The sequence below is a fragment of the Aptenodytes patagonicus genome, chromosome 3 (assembly GCF_965638725.1).
Source record: "Aptenodytes patagonicus chromosome 3, bAptPat1.pri.cur, whole genome shotgun sequence".
Lineage (NCBI taxonomy): Eukaryota > Metazoa > Chordata > Aves > Sphenisciformes > Spheniscidae > Aptenodytes > Aptenodytes patagonicus.
The window spans coordinates 83,748,074-83,770,427 of record NC_134951.1 but is presented as its reverse complement, the minus strand read 5'-3'; the positions used below and the strand labels follow the sequence as shown (position 1 = coordinate 83,770,427).

The following is a 22,354-nucleotide window of genomic DNA, read 5'->3' as shown; positions in this document are numbered from 1 at the left end:
TCTATCTGAAAATCTACATGACTTAAAAGACTTCTTAAATAACAGATCTGCATTTATCCCTGAAAATTTTTAAAAAGCAAAAATCAGGTGATCTAACCTATAGCATTGCCCCTGAAAAAGCCTCAAAAAGAAAACTGATTTCTACTCTAGGTGAAGTTCTGATACACAAAAATATTAAAAAATTAAGAATTTGGTATCTAGCTGTGAAGTCCCACACATGATCCCCACTTCCCCGCGAAGTAAGCCACCAAATTAATTAGGCTTTGCTATGCAGCAATTTTATCTGAAATACATAGCTCTTCCTTCCAGTCCCCTGAAAATACGCAAGCCTGAAAAAGAAGCACAGATAGGAACCAATCCACTTCAAGGGAAACCCAAACAGCATGGGGCAGATCCTTAGTGGAGTAGAGGATCTGCACTGAAGTAAATGGGACAGGAATGGTTTATGCCAGCCAGGAATCTGCTCCGCATCTGCAGACCAATTTATGAAAAAAAGGTGATACGCCATACATGGACCAGATGCACTAATGTAGTATAAGGCAAAAACAAGCTCTGCTGGGAATGTTCCAACATTTCTACACAAGATTTCACAGCGTATAAAAATTACTTCATGTGAATGAAAATCTTTTTTAACTGCAACCTCTCTACATGGTTTGAAAGTGCTACTGTGGACAAGGTTTTCAAAGGCCACCCAACAAGCAATGCTCAACTATATCTTCTTCACAGGGTGGCATATGAATAGCACATTTCAGTTTTAACAGACTGAAAAATCATTACCACAGCAATAAGGCTGAGACCTCAGAGCAATTTTCTCAATAAACACATTCCTTGACAATTATTATTTTTGTTCAGAAGATATATTTTGCTTTTGAGATAAGATTTTTTTGTGGTATCACAGCAATTAACAAAGGACAATCTGGAATTTTTTCTTTTAGGAATGTCAATACCTTCTTATGTTTTGTAATAAACAATAATTTATTAAAATAAACTATTTATTAAATTCAAAGAACTCATTCTCTTAAACTACCTGAGGAGAGGGGGAGTTGATAAACTTCTGGCAAATTTGAAAAGTCCTCAGCAAGTAACGTGGTGAATGTGATGAACCTCTATCTAATTAATAACATGCTGTTTGCAAAACATTTTTTCAGAGGTGCTCAATTTCTCCAAAAGTGATCTGAAACAAATGAGGAGAGAAAAAAGTTTCACCAGAAGCAACGGTCACAATTAAATACACATATAACAAAGCTGATAAAATCAGAAGAAAACTTGATTTCTTTATACACATTTTAAGAAAAGAGATAAGAAAGTAAATGTCAGGATGCAATGCTATTTTGAATTACCAGACACTGCCACCATGTGTTCACCTCAAAGACTATCAGGCTGCTTGAAAACAGCAAGATAAGTATTAAAAGATTAAGTAAATAAAATTTGTTGCTCTGTCTCTTCATGTAAAATGTTTCTGTATAATGCAATAGTAACGACAACCTCAAAAAGCTTTCAAGTATTTTTAGCCACTTGCGTTACATTTGTATAAGAACACATGGTTCTGTTTCTAACCCCTTTTACCATCATTGTGGAGGGTACTAACTAGAGAATGACGGAGAGAAAATAATGGACAAGCTTTGTTTCCACACGCAGATGCCTACCATAATTGATGTTCCATTGTGTTTGTGCAGTGCCCACCTCAGTAAACTTCTAGTTCATCTTGATGGGCCCTAGAAGATAACAAAACCCACAAATTTTCACACAACTACAACATAATTATTTCAGAGATTGGCTTCTCCTCAAACATTTATACGTATGAACAAAAACATTCATATAATGATGGAGACAACTGATTCAGAGGACTTCCTACAACATTAATTTTCACTAGTTCTAAAGCAAGCAGCAAAGGATCTCTACTCTTACTTGAAAACTATATCCATTCCAATTTGAATTAAGAGCATTGAATTTCTTATTATTTAATACAATCTCTCACCTGAAGACTCCCCTTGAGGTGGAAGACAGGCAGAGGAACTGCATCTCACTACTGAAAAGCTAAAATGATTAGAGATGCTCCTCTTCTCATTTAGATGGGATATTCAAGAAGATGCAAATAAATTCCAATGACTTAGCCAAGAAGATGGATACTTGATTTTCTTGTTTTCAAAACTTCTGTCATTCTTTGAGTTGGGATGCCTAACATTATCTTGTAAGATCAGGAAGTATTAGAAACAAATTCTCAGCTATTTTTAATTAATACACACACACATATAAATTGATTAATTGAACTCAAAAGAACTGACTGAAGAATCATCACTCCCTCATCAGCATTACCCAAGTAAACAAAATATTTCAACCGCCTTCCTCAGAGGATGCTGCAGATTCCACGTCTATGCCTGTATAGAGTCACTGAGTGGATACTAGCTCCATGAAAATGCAGGCCTCAAGGAGCAAGGCCAACAATTAAAACAGATGCAAGTCATACTTGGATGAAATACCACACTCGCAAGAAAACATTCTTTGGTACAATTGTAGATATTTGAAATTTCAAGAATGAAAGAATTTTGAAAAAAGACTGAACAACTACTTGAATGCCTAATGGGTGACTACGCAGTTTTGGACAGCTCAGTTCGAGAATTAATTCCCTTTAGGACAACAAAAATCAGAACACTTGCATTTAGACGTGACGTGCTTTGTCAGCATTACTCATGTGTGTACCCACTGGATGATTTTGGTCATTCCAATCTTCTTTTGCTCTCAGGAATACTGAGTGTTCAGAGTCAAGATTCTTTCTAATATCTTAAAACTCAAAATGACTCCAAACAGATGGCAAAGATAAATAACTGAAATGGAGAAGTCATTTCAAGTAACTGATAAAGGACAAACCCCATGATCTTTACCATGTCTCTTGCCATTTGTTCTTCAATGCGCATTGTAGAATACACACATTCTGCAGCTCTATTCTGCATATCTTTTAACAGCAGGAAGAAACCATAAGGCCCGCATGCAGCTCTACGGGCAAATGACAGCATTAAGTCAGAATAAATTGGATTGTCCCAGTCTGTTCCAGATTTGTCTGACAATAGATGGTAGCAGCGTTCCCACGAGAGAGTTGCAGAGGTAGGAAAAACAAACTGGGAAAGCACCTTTGACAAAATTGCCAGAAGTCTACCATGTTTCTTACTGCAGACGTAAAGCAGCAAATCACATCTATGGCACTAATTAGTAAAGGAGAAACTGTCAATGTGCTCCATCTTAGGTAAAAGCGTATGAAGAGAATAGCATGCAAGATCATTTTAGCAAAGTTTAAATATAGGAATAAAAGGAGAACTTACGTTGTTGAAAATAGACATCTATGGTCTCTAAGGTGCTTTTCAGTACATGAACATACTTTCAAAAGGAGAAAGTGTGTCAGCTGTTTATGTACTTTTAAACCATGACTCTGTGTTTTAATTTCTTGATCTCTTTCCTACAATAAATATGTAAAGCTTAAATAATTTTTTTGCCTTACAATATTTATCACCATCAAAGCAAGTGTCATCATAAATGTCACTACCAAGCTACACTTAGCAGAAGTTAACACGTCTGAGCAAAGTCAATGGGTACAAAATAAGCCTTCAAAAATATAATTAGAATTTGCCAACTCAGGTGTTAAAAAAAGCTGAAATTTCAGACTGTGGCTCATACGCTGCATTTGATTAATTATTCTCTATTCCTAGTTTTAATCTTTTTTATCTAGTTCACACTTCTTCACATCGTTTAGTTCCATAGTAACAAAAAAACTTGGAAAGTGACATAGTTAAACTTCAAACACACACAATATATTGCAGAAGTAGCATAAAGGAAGCAATATGATCTTAGTTTATATCCATTCCCCACACTGAATAAACCGAACTAGTAATTCTCTCACTGTCATTTCCAGTCAAGAAACATTGCAAAGCATCTTATTAAAATGTAACTTGAATCTCTAATCCTTTGTAGAGCCAAACATTCTCTAGACATTACCCTCTGGTTTTACTCTCAATAGGAGAAAGCAAATGGATAGAGATTGGTGGTCTTCTGTGAATCCGTTCTTCAACTGATGCATTCCTTTGAAATTCTACTCTTTGGGGATGAGAAATGGGGAGAATTTATTTTGAAAAAATAAATTATTCAAATGAATGTTGTGTGCAACAGGAGGATAACTTCTTGAACCACAATAAATACGTGTCTGTGAGCATGTACATGTGAGTTTTCATATTTAATCTTCATCAAATTAATTCACTAACTAACTAGGTATGTATTGGGAATGAGCAGATGAAATTAAACAAACGAAACACATATTGTGCAAAAGTTATTCCACCCTGCTTCCTTTAAATCTTGGTATATAAACAACTGGTTACTGTGTTATCAGCTCTACCTCAGTGCAAGATCTGACTCTGTTTTGAACTAATAACAACAACGACAGCTGCCAATGAGCACTACTTTATGCTAAATGTTCATCGTTTCTTAACCTGTTGATCACAGTGTCTGACATTATTTCCGTTATATTTCAAAGTAAAAAATTACTTTTTGGATTTAAAATTTTCCAGAGCTTTTATTCACACTCTTTTCTTAGATATTTTCTGTATAATAGAAAACTACCAAAAAAAAAAAAAACCAAGCTACAAAACACATAATACACTTAAAGTAGATCTTGCATCATCCTGATTTAGCTCACAGGAAATCTTTTTCATTGGATTTGGCAAACAGTTCATTCTTCGGAAGCTTGATCATTCAACTCCAGTCTCAACAGCTACCTTCTAATAAAAAGACTAAATTTTGCATCCAAAATTTGACAATGACTGATGAAGTTTGTCTTTGAATTAGGTTTGTAAAATTTGAGGACTCTAGAACTCTTAAGATATAACAATGTCCAAATAATCTTAAATCCATTTAATTTATGTAGCTAGCTGCATTAACATTAGCTTTCTGTCACTGATTTTCCTTATTTTTATCAAAGCCTTGTTTGTAAGCTCCATGGTTTCATCCCATTTGTTTTTCTCAGGGCTTGTGTATGTCACCAAGTTCTCAGTATACTGCAAGACTGACTTCAAAAACCTACAAGAAATAAAACCAAAGAAGAAAAACTTATTAAAGGATTTAAAAAGAAAAAAAAAGAAAAATATCTCAATGCCTGATTTAAAGCTGCTAATGTCTCCAAATTTTCAAATCTCCCTCAGCATGATCAATACACTAAGGTTTCTTCTACTTCTGGAGGAGAACCACTCCCTCATTCTCACAGTAAGAAGTGATGATTTTCAGAACTGCAATTAAACAGTGCCATAGAAAGAATGTGGTGATAAAATGTGTGATAGAATCTTCCCCAAATGGCTTCCTTTTCTTTCTCAGTCAAATGTTTCACAATGCCTATGATATCCAACCAGCTGTTAATTGACACACAAGGAGTAAAATTACCAACATATTAAATACAGCTTTTATGTATTAATATTTTTTGAGTGTGTGATCGTTCTCTATCTATAATAAGGAAGAGTCTAATAAAAATTAAAAATGTGAATAACTGGACCATGTATTTTCAGCCAAGTTATTTTAGTTCTTGAGTGAACACTGTCTGAGATACAATGATGACTATAATGATAGAAAGAAGGACGACAATCTACTAAAAGTCATGCTGTTCCTTTTTATTTTTTTCTCTACAGTCTTTATATTACAGATCAAAAAGGAATGTGTACAACTTCCTATTTTCATAAAGTAAATCTTATATACTCACTTTAGATACTGCTGATAATCAAAAGGATTCTTCCTACAAACCAAGTGAACGTTGACTAGTTCCAGAGTAATCAACACTAAGATGAACCGCAACACCGGAGACAAAAATTTAATGCTAGAAATAAGCAAAAATATTTTAAAACAAACAAACTAAAACCAAATTAAATAGAAATCATTAATATAAAAAATTCTTCAGACTTTTGCATCCCTCCTAAATAGCTGGATATTATTGCATGGGGCAAGGGGAAGACTATGAAACGTCCTTCAGCAAAGAGCAGAGCAAATATCAAAACTATAAACAAAGACTATAAATTATGAATCCTCAAAAAGAGGAAAAAAAGAGAAACACATATAGTTAAGATTCCAAAGAAAACCTCACCAGCACCCATCACCCCATAGATTATAAAGTGGAGTTCGACTGAATTGCAAATATTATCATCAGTGGTCAGTTTAAGCTATGTTTCTTAAATAATACGGTTAACATTTTTAGGAACATAACCTGGCCAAGAATACAATATTTACAGTTTTCCCAGTTTTTAAAGTAGATTCCTAAATCCCTGGAAAACACTTCTGAATAGAAACAAAATTAATGGAATACTAAACAATCTCTCTTCTATCTATAAAGATGCTGACCCAGGTATAATGATAAAAAGCAGCAGAACTAAAGTAGGTAGAGTCTTCAAATTAGTTTAACCTATTGCATTCAGATAAAACTTGAATGGCATTTATACGCTTAAATAGGAAAAGCTAGCAACTAAAAAATACAATCTAACATTTAAATGATACTTTTATTTGAAAGCTTATAATTTACAGTGAAGTAATCTAGCAATGCTAAAAATACCCATTAAATTATTCTCCAATTTGAGATTTTCTTGTTATTTCAATATTACTACATAACAGAGATCTGGGTTGACACTTGACTCTGAAATGGTTAACAAGAACACACGAACACTGTTGTCTTTAAACTTCTAAGACAAACCACTGAAAGCTAGCAAGAGCAGCATGCAGCCACTCTCTCATAAATCTAACCACAAACTAAAGAAAAACCATCAGCCAACCTGTTTAACATTCGTAGATAGTTATGCCTCTGGCGAGAACGTAGAGTCTTGTTCATCCACTGTTTGTATCTCAACTCGGTGCTGGCAATAACCTGTTCAGACACTTGATGGCACTGTGTGCTTATTTTACAGAGTACCACCAATATTTCCAGAACAGGTCGCGGAGAATAAAGTGTGCAAATACACGTATCACAAAGTTCAATCAACAGCCTTCAAAACAGGAAGGAATTGTTAATTTCAATCTTTTGATGGCTGGATTTAACATGAGATACATTTCATATTTGGTGTGGTTTGATTCATAATGTTTTAACTCAGAAAACCTGGAAGTGGATTAGTCTTACTTCATGACTGAAAAAAAGCAAGGATCTATGTAGTAGGGGTAGTGATTGTGTTCGCTATCACTTTACTGATTAGAAATGCAAAACTGCTGGTGATGAATATGTTTCCCATTTGAGATCAAAGAAATACAACCACAATAAACAAAACTGCCTGTCTGAAATGATACACTGAACACATCAAATCACAGCAGGGTTGTGGTTGAAGCCTCCCACCATAGTTCAATTCACAATGAATTAACATCCACCATAATAAAACTCACTCAAACAAATTGTATTAATTAGTACTCCCATTAGTGTGTGGTCTTTCTTCTGGGCAGAACAAGAAGCAGACTTAACATTTTGTAAAATGCAGGTGGTGAGGCCATTGTTTTAATCAACAGATTAAAGATTATGCTTTGTTAAAGCACCCAAATATCTTTCTGCTGTCATATTCTAATCTGCTAACCTAATGTGTCACACATCACTTTAAACACTCTGTTCTTATAGAAATGTATCTTAATCTCCCTCATGCTCAAATTATCTCTGAGACAGCAAAACATTAATGACTAAAAGTGATAAAGGCAGAAAACTCTAAAAATGGTTTAACACTTAGTAATTAGGCATCTTTTTCATAAATGAGAGAAGTGCAGATTGAGGGGTAGGAAACAGAAGGCACACATGCTACGTAAGTAAAGCAACAGGTAAAATCCTCTTTGCACTGTTCTGCCCACGCCTAATGGGTTTGATTAGGAGAGTTTTGTTCCAACATATTCATTCAGTCACGGGACTCTTAAGACTGCTATAAGAGTGCTAATTAAAAGTCAGACTGTTTTGATCATTATTCCAAGTCAGATATAATTGGAACTAACATACCTCCAAGTCTGACAACAAGTATAGCAAGATATCTTCTATTTTGGAATCTTGATACTAAAGCATGTAAAAATAATTATGTAGTGGCATATTACTATTTTAAATGCCACGCACAGCTGTGACACCAAACACATTGAAATGAATTTCTGATGCAGTTTTAGCACACAAAACAGATTAAAACCAACTTAATCTAGTCAGTACATAAATATTTAAAACATTTTGTTTCCCCAGTGTGAAAGAAAAATGGTTATTTTTTTCACGCTAATTTCCAAGTAAAATCTCTACCATAATAATGTCCCAAATCTACAGTGTCTCATCTCCATTTAAAGATGATGTTCAGCTGCATTCTTAAGATATTTTAGATTAAATCAGCAGCAACATTAGAAAAGTGCATGCAACATTTCAAGAAGTGTTCTAAAACCAGGGAAATGAGTAACTTAGGTTTGAGAGTTCTTGTGTTGGGCTGCATGTAGAAGCTGACAGCGGGAACCAGGAGGACATCAAACTCACCTCTCTGTTAGGACACTATTGATTGGATCATCTGAACTACAGCAATTCTGGGGCATATATTGCTGCAACTGAGATATAATTTCGGATATCATCAAAATTAAAGTACTAGCTTCAGCATTTCCTTCCAACCTCAAAAACAAAAGAAAAAAATTAAGATTTGAGATGATAAAAAACTGTGTAGTACTTATTATTTCTCAAATGGCATAGATCAAGAAGCAGTTTTTTTGGATAGCAGTGTATGCAATGTCCACCCTCACTCTATTATAGTTCTTTTCCCTCCACCTTACAAGTATGACTTTCTTTCTCCAACTAAAACCAACCTTTTCTCAGTCTCAGCAGTCTTCTGAACCCCCTCTTAATCCACCATTCATCAAAATCCTGCAGCATATTGAGTATGTGCCAGATGCACTGAATTTTCACCTCTCAGCTCTAAACAAGTACAATTTCCTCCAGTGACATTATTAATGACTTCCTCCTTTTCAAATAACGAAAGAATGTTACATTCTTTTTCTAAGTAATATCTCATGTAAAGTCTTCCACTGATTTGGTTACCAAGTCCTTTTCAGAATAAGCAATTATTTTCTGTTTTACACCTGGTGAGCCATCTTTTTGTTTTTATTGTGATGGACTCGAGCTCTAGTTTAACTTCCTAACAGCCCCTTCAGCATCTCTTCAGAAATAGAATATGGAGTCACTAACACCTCTGTATGTTTCAAATGTCTTCTCATTCCCTTCAAGTTAGCACACTATTTATAGTATCTGTACTGATGTGTACACAGATTAAGCTAAAAAGAACAAAGGGATCTTCTCACAACCTCTCTGGTGTCTATCATCTTCCTAGTAAAGTATTTGAAGTGACATTTCACCATCTCAAATCCCATTCTTCATAGCCTTTTTGAGAACTATCTTCTTTTAATAGCATATACATACCCCTTAATCGTTTGAATGTGTTCCTCAGGCACTGTTGGCAATTCAGGCCATAAGTGAATGCTCTTCATACATTCCAACACCTCAAAAATGTATCATGAAAAATGTTACGTAAAGTGTAGCCTTTGACAGACAGGACAACATATTTTACTTTTCTTAGTGGCTATTTTAGAAAAAACTGCAACAGGTAGTTACTTGTTCAGCAGTCATAATTGTGTAAGCTGACATCAATTGTTAAGGTTCACGTTAGGGCAGAAAGTCTTGATGTACACTTTCATGCTAAAACATCATCTGAATAAACTAATTTACTATTCTTTCCTCCATTTTTTTTTAATATAAAAAATTAACTAACACAACTTTTGTAACTTACGGTTTGAATGCTGTCGAAAATGAAAAGTACTAAGTACGTCTACTGCAATCTCAAATCAATAGAGGAACATCTTATGAACAGTAGTTCATAAACTGATCGGCAGAGAACTACCACGACACTTGAAAGCAGATTTTGCTACAATGACAGAATCTTAATCAGCTGGCTTTCATACAATAAAAACCTTAGTTATAGCCTAATCCAAGATTCCTAGATACTTGACCAAACAGAGTGTTCCTGGCATAAGAAAGCACAAGAAGATCAAGAAAACTACAGAACAGCAAACATTCAGGTAAGGATAAAGCTATTCAGTGACCTAGAGCACAAACACAACACCAATTGCATCAACAGGAGTGTGCTTAATTACATCCCATTTTAGCAACTGTAAATTCCTGTAAATTCTGAAAGATAAAACTAAAAAGCTCATTAAAAAAATATGTAAGATTTTAACTTTTTAGGACAACCAAAGCATGAAGACAACAATTAGACCAATTTTAAGGATTCACAATTTTAAGGACTGAAATGCTTTCACAGTTGGAAGTACCTACCTGTTTCTTGAGTCGGGAAATTGGATGAAATCGAGAACGGTAGCAACTGGCACAGTTCATCAGTGGTTTTATGACCATGTGTTCCTGATTTACAAAATCATAGACAATACACAACAGTTTCTTTAAACTGTCCTAATCGTATGCAGACCTAGACTTATACTTAATTTTATGCAAGCCACCTACAGTACTGAAGTCAATAAAGACTTCCAAATGTCTGAGGGCTGAAAGCAGTTATCAGCACAATGAGTGTTTAAAGCTTAATTTCTTTGACGCATTTTAACAATGAAACCCGACAGCAGCTGACAAAAAAGTAACCAAGTACTCTCTTAATGCAGCAACATGCAATATATCTTGAGAAACTAAAAAGAGCTGCAACTAATAAATGGAAGACTTATCTCACAGGTTGCTGTATGATATAGAAAGAAGTAATCCCAAATATTAACAGGAAATTGCGGGGAGCAAATATAATAATTGCTAACGTTGAGAAACATGTATTGCTGGACAAAAAGTGTTCACAAATTCACAGTATGGAGCGTGGATACAAATCACACCTCCATTAGTGAGCTGCCATTATTTATAGTGTCTCAGAGAAAGAAAATCTCAAGTACTACACACCCCAGTGGCTAAGCTACAGCTGTTCTACATACCTTTCGGATAATTCAGCAGATAAACAGGCTAGGTATCGATACAATTTGACAGATAAAATCAAGTGGAATCACTATAATTTATGGATCAACCATGTGAATAAGGAGTGGTTAAGCAGACAAATTAAAGTACAGTAAGAAAGAGTAATCTTTTGGAAAACTTTCTGTACTTATTTCACTACAAAACTAGAAAAAACGTACTTTCACAATTTTTTACTTGGAGGAATACTTCATTTCCACAAAAAGCTGCTGTCAAGAAGGATTCAGTCATAAGACTCTCTAAAATCAGATTTGGCATCCAAAACAACTGAAAAAAATCTTCTGAGAGTGTAACACTGATCCCTACCTTAAAAGCAAACATGTCCTCATCTGAGAATCTGCAGAGAAGAGTAATTGCAAATGCAACTATCTGATTAGCTACTTCTCTGGGAAATGCTTCTAGATTGATCTCTCCATGGCTTAAACGATCTCTTATACGTGGACCCTGCTGGTGGTTCAAGAAATCCCAGAGAAATTCCTGTGGAAACATACACCAAGTGTATAGAATTCTATTCTATGTGTATGCACACAATAGAATATATTCAGTGTATGGAATACCTCTGAAAGATAAGTATGTGATCATGTCTATAGGAAAGGGGCATTTAGAGGGTCAGAAAAAGCAATGCAAACTATGCTTGTAGCAAAAAAAAAAAAAAAAGGCAACTCGTCCATTTTGGTAGCTTCTGAGGAAATTCAAAACTAACATACATGCTATTTTGTGAGAGGTAATAACAGATTTCCTTCAGCTTTCCGTCCCAAGTCCTCCACAGCCCCACTGCCTCTGACAACAGGACAATAAACTCAGATCTCTCCTACAGTCTCAAAAGGCCTCTAAATTCAACACCCCTAGTTTTCATGTTTACTATCTGTTTGGGTGGCAAGATGCAGAATGTGCTCTGGTAGGTTTGCAGCTATGTTTTTGTGCCATCTGCCCAGGTAGTGTAAGATGTGTGTCAGAAACAATCAGAAATAAGTTTTAATTTTCCCTGTATGAGGCATCAGTTTTTCCTCTGCTCCATTCAGCTGATCTTCACAAGTCTAAAGAGAAGTATCTCCGAGACTTCTGTATTTCAGAAAGAAAGATAGTCTTATATCCTAGCCCAATATAGCTTGTCAGGTACTACTTTGTATCCTTCACAATGAAAAAGGGTAACAAGCTTCTGGTTCTAAGCTGCTAGAGATAAGCTATGTGAAATAAATGAGTACTAGGCATGATCATAAATATATTACTAAATTTAAAAACAAACAAAACAACAAACAGAAAAAAAAACCACAAAAAACTTTCAAAACACTTGCCATGGCAGGTTCCTCAAGAACTGCAGGAAGCTGGTTGACTACTTCATTGTCCAAATGCTTTGCTAGCATCTAGAAAAAAGTAATTTGAATAGAAACTTATTATTGAAAGCCAAACAATCAAAGAAAAAACCCTAAGGTAATTAGTTTCCCTAATTTTAAGCAATTACTTCCACCGCTCAAGAATCAAGGTGCCTAATTATTCCTGACAGACAATTTGAGATAATTCAAGAGAGTTGTAAAATTCATGATTTCTGCTTGCAATGTTTATTTGTATTTATTTTGAATAACTGAGTCTAGGAAAAATGACAGAATGTTTGTTTCTGTGAGATGAAGAATTTCAAGATAAAACCATTTAGAAGAAATTAAAGTCTGTTCATTAAAATTTGTATTAATTTTGATATTTTCTGGGGGATTCCAAATTTAAAATGTTTACTGTCCATCAGTTTCTATTTGGAAAAAAATTAGAAATAATGTCTTATCCAACACAAGAAAGTGCTTTCTGGTTGTCCTGGTTTCGGCAGGGATAGAGTAAATTTTCTTCCTAGTAGCTGGTACAGTGCTGTGGTTTGGATTTAGGATGAGAACAATGTTGATAACACACCGATGGTTTAGTTATTGCGAAGTAGTGCTTACACTAGTCAAGGACTTTTCAGCTTCTCATGCCCTGCCAGGGAGAAGCTGGGAGGGGGCACAGCCAGGACAGCTGACCCAAACCGGCCACAGGGACATTCCATACCATGTGACGTCATGCTCAGTATATGAACTGGGGAAAGCTGGCCGGGGGGGCCGCTGCTCGGGGACTGGCTGGGCATTGGTCAGCGGGTGGTGAGCAACTGCATTGTGCATCATTTGCTTTGTATACTATTATTATCATTATTACATTATTATTGTTATCATTCTTTTATTTCAATTATTAAACTGTTTTTATCTCAACCCACGAGTTTTTCTCACTTCTACTCTTCCAATTCTCTCCCTCATCCCACTGGGGGTGGTGGTGGGGAGTGAGCGAGCAGCTGTGTGGTGCTCAGTTGCCGACTGAGGTTAAACCACGACGCTGGTCTTTAGTAATGGGGAACATGCATGTGCTTAAATTCTGACATTAATATATATTAAAAAAAAAAATCACAAGTACCTCATCGAAAGTGGTGTAGAGAGCAGAAGGCTAGAACAAAAGACAATATTACTTGTTTTTCAAATTAAAACAATTAACTAGACATGTATACCAAACTTATATTTATTCATTTTCATGAGATACCAGAGGTGCATGAATGGCAAAAAACCCCCTTACAAATGAAAAAAGGGACTGTTAGATTTTGTGCCAAGTTTTTCAAAATAAATATAACATGATCTACTTTCCACTCTAAACTACTGTTTCTGAACACTAACCTTCAAGTACTTTTTCAGACCTCTTTCACTGGCAGACATCTTTACAAAAAAAGTAAGAGGCATTCATGAAACTCTACTGGAAATTTGTAAATAATATTCCATAACTGACTGAAAATTTTTTTGGGAAAATCTGTAAATGTTTAGACACTATGCTTCTAGAATAATTATTTTGCAAATAGTGTTAGCACTAAATCATAACTGACTTTAGACAGAAATTTTACCTCAGCTGTTAGCAATCGATTTGGACATTGATTAGTTGTAGTGAAGAGCAATCTAAGTCCAACTTCCAGCTGAGGAAGTAAGAGAATCACACAGTCGGCATACCTGAAAAAAATAACAGAGATACCCACAGGGGTTTTCCCCCCTTATAAATATAATCCAAATGGAAATTAGAGCCATCTCAGAGTTACACTCTCAGGCCAAACAACCCAGCCCAAAACTCCTTTGCAATGCACTTTGTAAACAAACAATAAATGACTACCTGTGCCCAACAGAAGCTGACCACGGAATTCAAACCAGCTCAGAGATGAGAATAACTTACAAAAAGGTGGGGCATGGGAGAGGAAAACAAAACAATGCACTTTCTTTTTTTTTTTTTTAATTCAACATGTTAGTATCTGAAGATTTGTTTCCACTTGCTTTGTAAAGCTCTCCTTTTTGGCTACATCTGCAATAGTTCTTTTTAGGTTTCAAAATATAGTTTATAATCCTAGCTGGCACAAAATAAAGTACTAAGTCCACAAACTTTCTGAGAGAGCACCATTACAGTGCACAACTATATGTTATTAAGCAACAGATTTAGCAAAAAGCTTTGGAATCCTCAAATGCTGCTATTATTCTATAAATATAGAATATATCCTTTTTATATTCTATTAAAAAATAAGAATTAAAAAAATAAAATCTACTGTTACCTGCTTTGCTTGAAAGCTGTTAAAGCAGCCATCCAAAATGGTAACATTGTTTTTAATACAAAACTGGACAGTTTTACTATCTCTTCAGCTATGGAAAGTGTTTCATGATTAAGATCTGCAAGTTAGCAAAACAACATCGATAAACTACATACAATCTATGGTTTACTAATTCATTCTTAATATTCCATTGAAAATCTAAGATTATTTCAGCATTTGTAAAGGGAGACTTAAAAGTTATCCAATTTATTTTAACTATGCAAGTACAATGGTAGTCATATTTAAGATCAGAAATTGAGTTTGTAAGATTGCATTTTTAGTGATAATATAAAATTATCTTAGTTAAGATTAAATCTTAGAACTGTGGAAAATGCATTATTTTCAACTGCACTTTTGGACAATGAAACAATAACAAATATAGCATAATAAACACTTGCTAATGGTTAAATACTTGCCTGGAAATACATCAAGCTCCTCTAAGCTAACAAAGATCACATAAGGTCGATGTACTAAAATGCATTTAGTTTGCAGAAGATACGTCTGTAACAACTGACCCAATCCTGCAGTTAAAAAAAGCAGCATAGCACAATATCTAGGGAGAATACCATAATATATTAGAAAAGCTTATACAACTAAATCTTTTGCAAAGAATCAACATTTGTGGATTGGGGACAAAAGTTTTTTTTTGCTCTTTCAAAGAACATCCAAAACCTACGCTCCCCATCTCTTTTGAGTATGGGCACTTAATAATTAATTGCATTCACAAGCATGAAAAAACAATGTAGCATTAGGAAAAACACATCACTGTATTCTATATTAGCGGCTGTTGCACCTCCTCCTACCCCATTCCTCTGCCTTTTGTTCTGAGTTACTCCTGACTGCCCTGACAGACAAGGAACCGGGTTTCAAAAAAAGACTTTAAGCTTTCTTGCTTTTCCTGCTAGTAAAAAAACACCGGTCCTAAAACTGACCAGCTTTATAATGGCTGAAGTATTCTATGGAAATGCCTTTCCAAAAGAAGTGGCAGCAGCAGGGGAAAACTGTCAGGATACTGCCAGAGGCCTTTGGACATTTTTAGGGTTTTTTTTAATTTTTTTCAATAAGAGCATTAAGTTTTACTAACAGCTTTTCAAGCACTCTCAGGTCTGACTGGTAAGAAAACAAGATTCTTTTTGGTAACTTACTTCACAGGAATTTCTTGTGGGGATGCAAACCCGTGCCACAAAACATTACGAAGATTCAGACCATACGGAGATCCAATGAATACCCTCAGTACATTCATCTAATTAATAAACAAAGTGATTACTGCATGAAGCAACCTATTATTTATTACCTTATATCTTTCCCTGACAGAACATTTCAGAAGTTATTGAGAGACTACAATGTCTACTGTCAAGATGACTGGCCACAGCTTGTCACAGTAACAGCAACTCACTATTTGCAATTCCCAGTATTCTCTGAAAGGAAATCTTTCAGCTTACTTGTACATGCTATAGAATATAATATGGGAAGAACAAAATTAGTTATTACGCATTCCAAACAGTTATGACAGGCAAACAAATGAGATCAAGTTTAGCTCTTACTTCTCGTAGTATAAATCCACAATAATTTAATACAAATTAACATAAAATACAGAATTTGCATTCAAAGCTGTATTCTCAGATCACTATCAAACAAAAAGGGAAACTTTATTTTTTAACTATAAGAATTTAACTATTCCACATGCTATCAAAATTCAAGAAGTAATCCTTATAACACTACTAATCTGGCTAACAATACAAGCTTCTACACTTCACATCCAATATTTTGTCCTAAAAAAGAATTTACGTTTGTAAAACTGTACAAGAAAGACCACCTACTCTGTTTACACAAGAGTGTAAATGTCATCAGAATTTTGTTTTTATTATTTTTTTGCACATGGGGAAGAACAAATGAGTTTCCTCTATTTTGAAAAATTCTAGTGTGGTAAATGTTATAAAGCATCTTACTACAGTGGTGGTGAAAGGGAACACAGCTTATCAGAAACAGCCAATGCAGGACGTGTATTTTCAAGTAGTGCAACTCAGAAAGAGGCAGACAACTCTGCAGCTTGCTCACCCCCTTGACAGATATGTGAAATTTCATGTGTGTAGGTTTTTCATGTAGAAAAGCAAGTAAGAACTTACGAGCTTGCCTTAAAAAATATTTCCAATATTCACTATTTTTGCCATATATACCCCAGACTGTAACATGTATAAAATTAAATTCTTTTCCAATATATTACAGAATTTGCAAACTCTTTTTCAGTGCAAGCAAAGGCTATGCTTGGAAACCTGCCATTTGGCAATAAGAAAACCAGCTCAGTATTTATTACTTATTTCAAAACTATGCACTTACTACAGCTTGTCCAAAGACAATTGCAAGCTGCTCAGAAGCAAGCAAGTCTCTTAGAAGGAAAGGGCAATCTTTACCAATCAGTAAATATACCTATTAAAAAAAGCAAAACAGGTAACACCAGTAATTCAGTATACTTCTTTGTATTTCAAACATACAATTTGACTATTTCACCCAGTAACCATTTTCATTATTGTAAAAACACTAATCAAACAAAACCCACCAAATCCTTAAAAAGGCCTTAAATTCTGTGATTTCATGACAAATTAAAATTTACAGAACATATCAGGAAAGAGTGCATATCATATGCTACTCAACGTTCCCATAGTTAGGCTTTTCACAGTGTCTGTACACTTACTGCTCTTCCAAAAAAAAAAAAAAAAAAAAAAAAAAAAAGTAAAGCACAACAAGAACATGTAATTAAGGGAATAAACTCTACCCAGGACACCATACTTCATTCTTACCCTAGAAATCTATAGGGTCTGTCATTGTTAATGGAAGGAGATTTGTGGTTTGTCTTCTGATTCTGGCTGTTCCTTAAACTAGATTTTATCCTAGTTGGGCAATCTTAGCATCTCTAGTCTCAACTGCTATGAAGCTTTCCATTCTATGTATTCTCCCTGACGTTTTTTTTCCAATCTTTGGTAATTTTTCATTGCTTCAAAATTTACCACCCCCCATACTTGGGCAAATTGGTTTGTCTAGGTGTGAATAAGCCCACTGTTCTTTCTCTGGCATTTCCTTCTCCAGAGCTCCTCACACAGATTTAACAACTAGCTATTCTATCTTATCTGTGGGCAATATACCCCAGCAGCAAAGCCTCTTAAAACAGCTGCTGCTCCCTTCTCCCTAACCTGCATGCCCATAAGTAGTGGTAGCATCTGTTCGTGTGGCCACGCAGTGAAGCAGATCAAGGAACTGATCCAGCTGAAAAACAAAAATGGGGGTAGGGGAAAAAGGTGGAAAGGTACCTGGACCAATTCATCAATCTAGCTTGCTACTAGGCCTTCAAATATTTGCACTCACATAACATATAGAATACCAGCAAACAAGGCAGATGGCTGTGTTGATTAAACAAACTTAAGCAGTGCTACCACCGAATGTTGAACCACAGCCTAATTCACGTTCCATCAAAAAGGATTCACAATACAAGTTTCTTAATACCAATCAGAATTGCTAAGTCTAAGTCATATCACGTATGCACTCCTTGCCTCATGCTGGTCACGGAACTCCTGCAGTATTGCTCTTTGAACTTAACGAGAGTGCATACCTTTACTAACTACTACAGGGTAAAGGAAAGAGGGAATGTGTAACAAGACAAACGTTCAGGACTACAAGATGGATCCCAGCTCTATCCAGCTGATCAGTTAGGTCTAGAATTCAAGTTGTTAGCTGACTTCTAGATGTTTTTGCAGCACAAGACTCATGTCGAAGCATTTAAACAGATGTACACTCTGCAAACAGAGCTTTGACGAACGAAGTTATCTAGCAGCCCATTTCCAGCTGCATGCTCCTGCCTCTCCTCACTGAAGTTACTACATCATCAGATCTTCTGTGGAAGGTATGTTGCTCCCTGTCTCAGTTAAATAAATCAGAGTAACAAAGACCTACGATATGTACACTGATTAAGCAAACTTTCCTCTTTTTTAATGAAATTGGTTAGTAACAGCATTCACACAAGCAACTCTACCAGCACAGGTGAAGGAGCCCCAGAAGATGTTTCCATTAGCACAACTGGACCCAGAGAAGAACATCTCTCCAACTCAAAATGCAGCTGAGCTATTTGTGTACTACTACAGTATAGTACTTTTTCAGCGTGCAATTAAATTCAAGAGCTCGTTCCCATCTTAGAAAACCAAATCTGCAATAGACTCCTCATGCCGGCACTTACGTCACCCAAGGCTCGCTCCAAGCATGATGTTAGTTTCATTAAGCCAAGAGCAACTTCTGTAGTTTGTGTATATTGTAGAACATCAAATACTTCAAGAAATAACTGTATAATCGGGGAGAGGAAGAATGTTGTGTTAAATATTCAGAAGGAAAAAACAAATTGTCAAAAGCACACAGAAACCTAAATATTCCTCTGTGATAGTCGCTATGCAAATGTAGAAAGAAAACCATGCCAAGGAGATAAAACTGTAGATGCCTGGAAAGAAACTGCCCTAGAGCACCTCTTGTATTTTCAGTTGCAATGCATCTAGTGCCTTAGATCTATAAAAATTACCAAAAATAACTTCACACAGTAAAACTTGATACTAAGCACAGATTATTAGAAAAACAAAATCCTTCTATCTTAGGTTAGAACAGGTCCAAAGCACCTCATCTTCTCTTTGTGATAACTTATACAAAATCTAATTACAAAGTCAGGAAAATTAGAAGGAACTACGTATCAGAGAAGGACAATTAGTTACAAATTCTAAGCATTTTGGTTCATTGGTATCTCTTGTGTGTTCTTACATTAAACTTCCACAAAGGGTTCATGTGCCAAAATACAAATTGTCAACAGACATTTCCATACCTCTGTGTAGTTTGTCCAGCGGAACCATAATGCATACTGAATTACAAATTGCTCCTTGGTCAGAGATTTGAAGTGCAAATTAACAGATTCACATACAGGTCCTAATGATCGTATGCTTTTGATATAATCCACACTTTGATCTTAAATTGAAAAACAGAAGGTGATTAGAGTACCAAACTTCCCGAAGGTCCAATATTTTAAAACTCACATGGAGTAAAACCTGCTACAGCTTGTGTACATATTTGGCACTGAGAATTTTATCCAGACTATTTTAGCATGACTAATACGCTACAATTTACTGTCCAAAAGACCACGCAGATAAGATACAGAAAAGTAAAAGTACAGTGTGAAACCAGGTAAGATCGAGTACCTTCTCCAAACGAAAAAAAAAACCTTAATGCAAGAAAATATGAAGTAAAGAGGATTATTATGTTCTGGTTTTGCTGAAATGGGAAGAATCTACTAGAGTACATAAATTCCACATAACCAAGCTGGAAGCTAGTGCAGGCTCAGAGGGCTCAGTCAAGCTGTACCACTTACACCCTTTAAGGAACACAGAGGGATGTGGTACCTTACAGAGTGGTATCACTGCTCCTCTTTGGTGGGACACTTTTATAGGAAAAGAAATTCTTCTGATTTACTGAAAGATATTACTTGAGGCAGAAACACGTATCATTTTTACCATCTCTGGAAATTATTAACAGAGCTTGCATGATGCAATTTGGCAAATTAAAATGCAATGAGTTCATCAGGGCATAAATACTTCTTTTTTCGTTAAAAAACAATTATAAACTGTTCTACATACAGAAGGGAAACCAAACAGTACTTCTGTACCAGCTAAAGTTGGAGAAACAAAAACAGAAGCAACAGTAGGAATACTGATGGCCCCAGAGTGTTTTAAATTTACTGCAAAAGGAATATAAAGAACACAGAAGAAAGCAATTATGAGGTAGGAGAGAAGCAGTACAGGCACATGAAGTTGGGAACCAAGACGAATGAGGAAGCAAAGGAGCAGCTACTTGTGTAGCACGGATTACGTGAACCTTAGGAGCCAGCAATAACCAAATACCAAACGCGGATGAAAAATTTAAAGCTCCTTGTAGATATGAACTGTACGTACTCTAATCTGCAGCATAGCTAATGTACTGTAATAAAATGCTGTAACTAAGCTAAGATTGCTATGAACTGTACTGAGATTCTGCATCAGTCTTAAATGTATCACTACTACAGCAGGTAAACACCAACCTGATTCGAGGTAACACACATGCTCTGTAACAGCTTGCCAACATACTTCACCATTTTCAGACAAAATATTATTAATATCATAGGTGTCTTTTTTCTCAAATCCAAGTTTGCAAATCACATAATGCACAGGTGGAGAAAGACAAGTAGTGACTGAGTCTGACAATGCCATCTAGAACACACACACACAAAAAAAGAGTCCTTGCATTAAGAAAGTACATGAGAACAAAGAAAATTATTATTAAAGCATACCCATAAGCACAGATATACAGATAGTAATACAGCATCTGTAAACAAGTTGTTAAGTTTCGCAATGCAACTTTCATCTATGCATACGATGAAAGGAACTCTCTGAGCAGAACCACCTTGTGGAAAACTGAGGGGAAGGAGGAGGGTAAGAATTGCTCTATTTGCATAATGCCAGGATACTGTATTTCTGAATGGTTATAGCTACTAAACTGATGCCAAGACAGATTGAAGCAAAAGATCTCAGTTTATATGTATGTTCTGCCTAATCTCCGAGCTTGCAGGGAAACTGATGCTGCTTCGGGTAAACCCAAGAGCTTTAGTCCTTATGACCAGCAGTATCATTGGCGGGGGCAGGGGGAACGTGAATTCTGCACGAACTGGTGGTAACGGTAGAACAACCTAAGCATAAATGTTGTTTGCATTAGTCTGGACAGAAAGATGGACTGATTCAGAAGCACGCATTTAAATTAAAGAATTTGCAAAGATAAAACTGCTCATGCTAACAAGGAGGAATATACTTCGGATTTATTAAAAAAAGTCATGTTTCCTCATTAATCAAACCAAAAAGACAGACAAGTAAATGTCTGAAAATGAAGGATCACAACAAATATAAAAATAATCCATTAAATTATATATAAAAAAAATCCTCTTTAATTAGGTGGTGGAATTGACCCTCACAGTACATAATTTCTGAATTCATGGCTTCAAGGAGAGACTACATATTTATACGGTAACAGCACAGAGCAAGGATGACAGTTTCCAAAATGAGCTAGTGTTAGGTGCCATCAGGAGTATCCTATCTGCTATTAAAAAAATAATCTCAAACGTTCATAACACACGTAATTCAGTCCTTCACCTTATTTCGAGGCAGCCCACGTTTCACTGTCAGAGACAGGAGGCCAGAGCAAAACTTGAACTACCACAGCCACCCTTTATTGCCCAAAACAGAGCAGACAAGGAGCAGGTAGCTGACTTTTTCAGGGAGAGTACGTGACCCAGTCCCGGGTTTCCGCTGGTGCCGGCGCCGCGCCGCAGGGGCGAGGCATGGCTGCCCCCGCCCCGCCGCCCTCCGGCCGCGGCACCAGCGTTTCCCCAGGGCCGGCAGGGGCCGCAGGACGCCGCGCAGGCCCGCGGGGGCGAGGGGGGCAGCAACCCCCGGCCCGAAGCCCCCTCTCGCCCGCGGAAGCCGCCGCCGCCCCACCCCGCCGCAGCGACCTGCTGACGCTACCTCCGTTACTGCTGGGCCCGCCCGCTCCTACGTCACGACGCTGTGCTAGCGCGCAGCGTCACGCCTGGCTCGCGCGGGAAGAGCCCCGCCCTGGCGCGGGGCCGCTCCACGCCGCGGAGCGCGAAGGCGGCGCCTCCCCGCGGC

At 36.4% G+C, this 22,354-nt stretch overlaps 1 protein-coding gene across 2 annotated transcripts; it reads right to left on the bottom strand.

Moving 5' to 3' along the window:
* Positions 1–3,690: 3,690 nt before the first annotated feature.
* Positions 3,691–22,233, bottom strand: ERMARD (ER membrane associated RNA degradation). Of its 2 annotated transcripts, none has more exons than XM_076334036.1 (18): positions 22,211–22,233; positions 20,737–20,905; positions 19,492–19,631; positions 18,865–18,966; positions 16,977–17,066; positions 15,785–15,882; positions 15,056–15,192; positions 14,604–14,718; positions 13,914–14,016; positions 13,439–13,468; positions 12,307–12,375; positions 11,318–11,488; positions 10,328–10,411; positions 9,416–9,495; positions 8,486–8,614; positions 6,789–6,998; positions 5,732–5,845; positions 3,691–5,061 (listed from the first exon to the last, which is right to left on the bottom strand). In XM_076334036.1, exons 2-18 carry the CDS (start codon positions 20,903–20,905, stop codon positions 4,902–4,904), a joined length of 2,001 nt encoding a protein of 666 aa, XP_076190151.1. In that variant the 5' UTR covers positions 22,211–22,233; the 3' UTR covers positions 3,691–4,901. The 2 variants fall into 2 exon arrangements, with proteins under 2 accessions (XP_076190151.1, XP_076190150.1); XM_076334035.1 differs by lacking the exon at positions 22,211–22,233 and adding an exon at positions 21,839–22,004.
* Positions 22,234–22,354: the final 121 nt, after the last annotated feature.

Bases quoted from the DNA above. Each gene is read 5' to 3' on its own strand.
- ERMARD (XM_076334036.1), bottom strand. From the start codon at position 20,905: ATGGCATTGTCAGACTCAGTCACTACTTGTCTTTCTCCACCTGTGCAT. The intron at 12,376-13,438 runs GTACTTGTGATT...ACTTTTTTCTAG, and splicing joins TCTACACCACTTTCGATGAG to ATGCTAGCAAAGCATTTGGA. The intron at 5,846-6,788 runs GTTGGCTGATGG...GCTTATTTCTAG, and splicing joins TATCTACGAATGTTAAACAG to CATTAAATTTTTGTCTCCGG.